General features: G+C 45.2%; 1 protein-coding gene across 1 annotated transcript; it reads right to left on the reverse strand.

Annotated features, from left to right (window-relative positions):
* Positions 1-210: 210 nt before the first annotated feature.
* Positions 211-3,452, reverse strand: xbp1 (X-box binding protein 1). The gene is given in 6 exon segments (XM_061818084.1): positions 211-1,140; positions 1,899-1,982; positions 1,985-2,065; positions 2,148-2,264; positions 2,419-2,515; positions 3,109-3,452. Coding segments are annotated over 6 exon segments (1,191 nt in total). The 5' UTR covers positions 3,342-3,452; the 3' UTR covers positions 211-561.
* Positions 3,453-3,901: the final 449 nt, after the last annotated feature.

Below are 3,901 nucleotides of genomic sequence, written 5' to 3' on the forward strand. Positions count from 1 at the left end.
GGCTCCGGCACCCCGTGACCCTGACTAGGATAAGCAGCTACAGTGCACTGATATACTGTACGCCAATTTGACAGAAATGTACCATGTTTTTGAAAATGTTACAACTTGGGGAAAAAAAAAAAAAAAAAAAAGTGATGCTTCAGTTTATATTATGAAAAAAAGTCATTTCTTCATTTGCATAATTTTGTGGCACAATGAGGAAAAACAAACTGCAATGCAAAAAGTTTTTTTTAATGCAGTAATTAAGACAACAAGGAGAGCAGCCAACATTAAGAAGCTTGTTTGCATACAGCGACCCAGGAGCAGAATACACAAATAAATATTTCTAATTTAAATGACACCCCCTCTCTCTTCTCCCTTTCCCCTTTTTCAATACTGTATTAACATTCTTGAAGCGAACAGCATCTCCCATGAGCCATTGCGACATGGTGAGCACTACAGACCTGCTGTAAAGTGAAAAGGAGCTCTTGTGCTGAGCCAGCATTGGAGCAACCACACTACAGCTTCCGTATGTGAATATATACATCTCTCTCTCTCATATAACTCAAGATGTGAGCTTGTTCAGACACTTATGAGCTGGGGGAAGAGTTCGCTGGCAAACATGTCGTCCCAGGGGTTCTCGCTGCACAGCGAGGAGGACATATCGCTGAAGGGGGATGGTGAGCCCTCGTATCCAGAGTCGCTGTAGTTGTCCGGCAGGCAGGCGTCCTTGTCCAGGCCGCTGATGGCGGGCGAAGTGGAGGAGGAAGAGGAGGAGGCGACCGCTATGCAGAGGAAGTCATCCATCTTTGTGGGGATGACCACTTCCTCCGGCTCATCTTTCACGGAGAGATCCTCCTCGTCCACCACCTCGGCGACAGGGAAGGAAGCCATCACGCTGTCGTCGTCGTCACTGCTGCTGCTCTCCTCGCTGTCTTCCATTGCCACCTCTGCTGGCTTGGTGTAAATGTGATCCAAGTGGATCAGTCCATTAAGGGCCTCCAGCTTAATTGATGGGGTCCCCAGAGGTCCAGGGGCGGCGGCAGGTATTGGGTCCCCTCTGTCGACCAGAAGCACCGGTGGCTCCTTGCACTCCTGCTCGCAAGACTTAAGGAATAGCTCCGGGTCAAGGATGTCCAGAATGCCCAAGAGCAGATCAGACTGGAGAAGGGGGCGAGGGGAAAGCAGATTAGCCTGGTGAACTCTCACCCCGTTGCAGAGCTCTCTTGGTTAAGCCTCATTTTAGCATGATTACAAAACGGAAAAAAGAAACATAAACCACATACTTGTTGCTGTGGCGCACTACATTTCCACCAGGGAAAACTACTTTGAAAAGTACAGCAAACAGACTCAATTGCTTTCTTGTGAGATAATAGATTTGAGTATTTATTTTTAGGAGGTGGGAGAATACTTTCAGCCATAAATTGGCTTGCAAGTTCAATTTACTCTGTGACTGAGCTCTAATTGACTGATCTCGCAAAATTGTGAGTGAGATCCAATATGACAATGTCCCCAGGGCGGGGGGGGGGGGGTTGAAGCCCTACTTTTAAAGAAATTCATGACTGTACAAACAGCACCTCTGCTGGCCACAACATACCACATTCCATTTTGACAGCTTTAACTTTTGATCCATCCCTCGCATGTGTGAGGCATTTTAACAAAAGACGCTCCTGTTATTTGAAAAAGAGGAGTTGACTTGCTAATAACTAACGTTAGGATAATGTTATTAGCAGGTGATTATTGTACATGGAGAATTTGCTAAATTTCTTCTTTGGCTACTTCCTGCTAAGACAAGTGCTACAATCTTTTCCTTTTAAAAGAGACAATGTATGTTTTTTTTCCCTACATGGTTTCCTTTGCAGGGGGTGCCAAAATTGGAAACCTTTGTCAGTGACGTATAAAGTGCTTGGCACGCTTACCTCATTATCTGCAGCATCAGGACCATCTGTATCCATTGAGAAGTCTTCAGGTTTTGGAATTTCTGGGTCTGCACCTGCTGCAGAGGCACACGTAGCCTGAGTGCTGCGGACTCAGAAGACCCGATTCCCAAACCTGCTTCATTCCCACCAGACACCATCACCTGAACCTGGGAAGGCAAGTACATTGGTGGTCAGAGTGCGAGGCTGCCAAGAAACCTTCCTCCCCAGGTCCCCGCCCTCAGGTCACACCTTCTCCTTTGTGTCAAGGGTGTGCAACCCCAATCTTTCCTTCAGTTCGTCATTTTCTATCAGCAGTCCACTGTTTTTTTCCCGGAGGAGCCGGTTCTCTATATGAAGTTTTTGGTTCTGGAAAAATGCAGACAATACAAGTTTATCCTGCTTGACGGTTAGCACTTACTGTAAAGCTTAAGTGGGCAATTAAACTCTCAGGACTGATTGCCATTTTTGAATGAATGGAAATTACAACAGTCTAGTCACTGCAAAAAATAAATAAAAATACCTCTAGTTCCAACTCGAGGACCTGCTGTTCCAGTTCACCCATTTTGGCTTTTTTCCTGTCTCGAGCAGTCTGGGCTGCAACTCTGTTTTTCAGTTTCCTGCAAAGGAGGAGGAGGAAAGGGGGGGGGGGGTGAAGAAATGAGGATAAGTGAGAGCATTCTTTCCGCGATGCTGCGTAATCACCTCAACCGGCCATGTTCCTGCCACGCAGGCATGTCAAAGTCCTGCCGGGCAAGTCCACTGACTCCAGATAAGCAAGTTTTAAAGTCCAATTGATCGGGTTATTAAGCACTCCAATTATCTAGCATAGTAATAAATCATTGATTCATTACGGCGTAATTAACTTTAGAGAACGCTTCAGAATAAAAATCTCTACACATTCATACAAATCAATAAAACAGCGAAAATGCAATCAAAGCACAAGGAAGAAACTGAAACTCAAAACTTGGCTTCAAAATGATTTTGAAAACATGAACGCATCACAAGGAAATTAAGATTTTAAAATATTTTTACAACACAACTCCACAAAACCCAAGAAACGAGAGGAACTACTTTATTGCGCTTTGGGGAAACGTCACCGCCATTTTGTGCCTTTTAAACAATACAGTATCCCTGCGCGTGACCCACTTCACATTAAAGTGTCCGCAGAGGTAAACATCATTTTCACACATACAAAATATTCAAAGTGAACCTTCTTAAGGCTTTCTCCTCGGGGCTCAAATGTGTGAGCCGCTGCCTTTTGCGCACCGGCGGCCCCGCCGAGCCGCTGGACTCGGAGTCGGACGACGCCTGGCTGGAGGCGGACGGCAGGACGACCGAGATGGGGCGGCCGAAGCTCGCCGTCGACGAGCCGCCGCTCTGCTTCCCGGAGATCAGGAGCAGTTTGTGGGCGCCCCCGCTCCCTGCTGTCGCTACCACCACCATGTTCGGAAGGTTTCCGATCCCCGAAAGGTACAAAATAAACAACCGCGTATAATCCCTACGGCCGGGGTGAAGCTCTCCTTCTGACAGACTGGTAAAGCAGCGTTGACGAGTTTTCTACTATCGTGTTGATAACTGATTGGCTGGAAAAGACGTGGACGTCACGGCGTTACGGCTTGTGATTGGATAAGACTCTGACCTCATTTGCGTTTTCAAATTTCATCCTCTTACAGAAGAGAAAAGCTCCCTAACCTTATCTTCACATCTAACAAAAAGTCCATACATGAGATTATAAATTCATTGATCAAGTTATTGGGTAAGAATCATTTTTTTTCAACGCCGTGTCGGAGATTTACAGTGAAGAAAGTATTAAAGCTATTTGAGTTCATTTGAATCTAAACCAAAAATGTTGCATCATACTTTGATTTGGACTTTCCTGGACTACGCAAACACGCTTGGAAAATTATAGTGGATTAAAAAAAAAATCTACAAACATATACTGTAACACTAAATGAATTGGATACAAACCTCAAAGCTTTTCAGATTATACACCAAAAAACAAA

This window comes from Syngnathoides biaculeatus, chromosome 4 (genome assembly GCF_019802595.1).
Source record: "Syngnathoides biaculeatus isolate LvHL_M chromosome 4, ASM1980259v1, whole genome shotgun sequence".
Classification (NCBI taxonomy): Eukaryota; Metazoa; Chordata; class Actinopteri; order Syngnathiformes; family Syngnathidae; genus Syngnathoides; species Syngnathoides biaculeatus.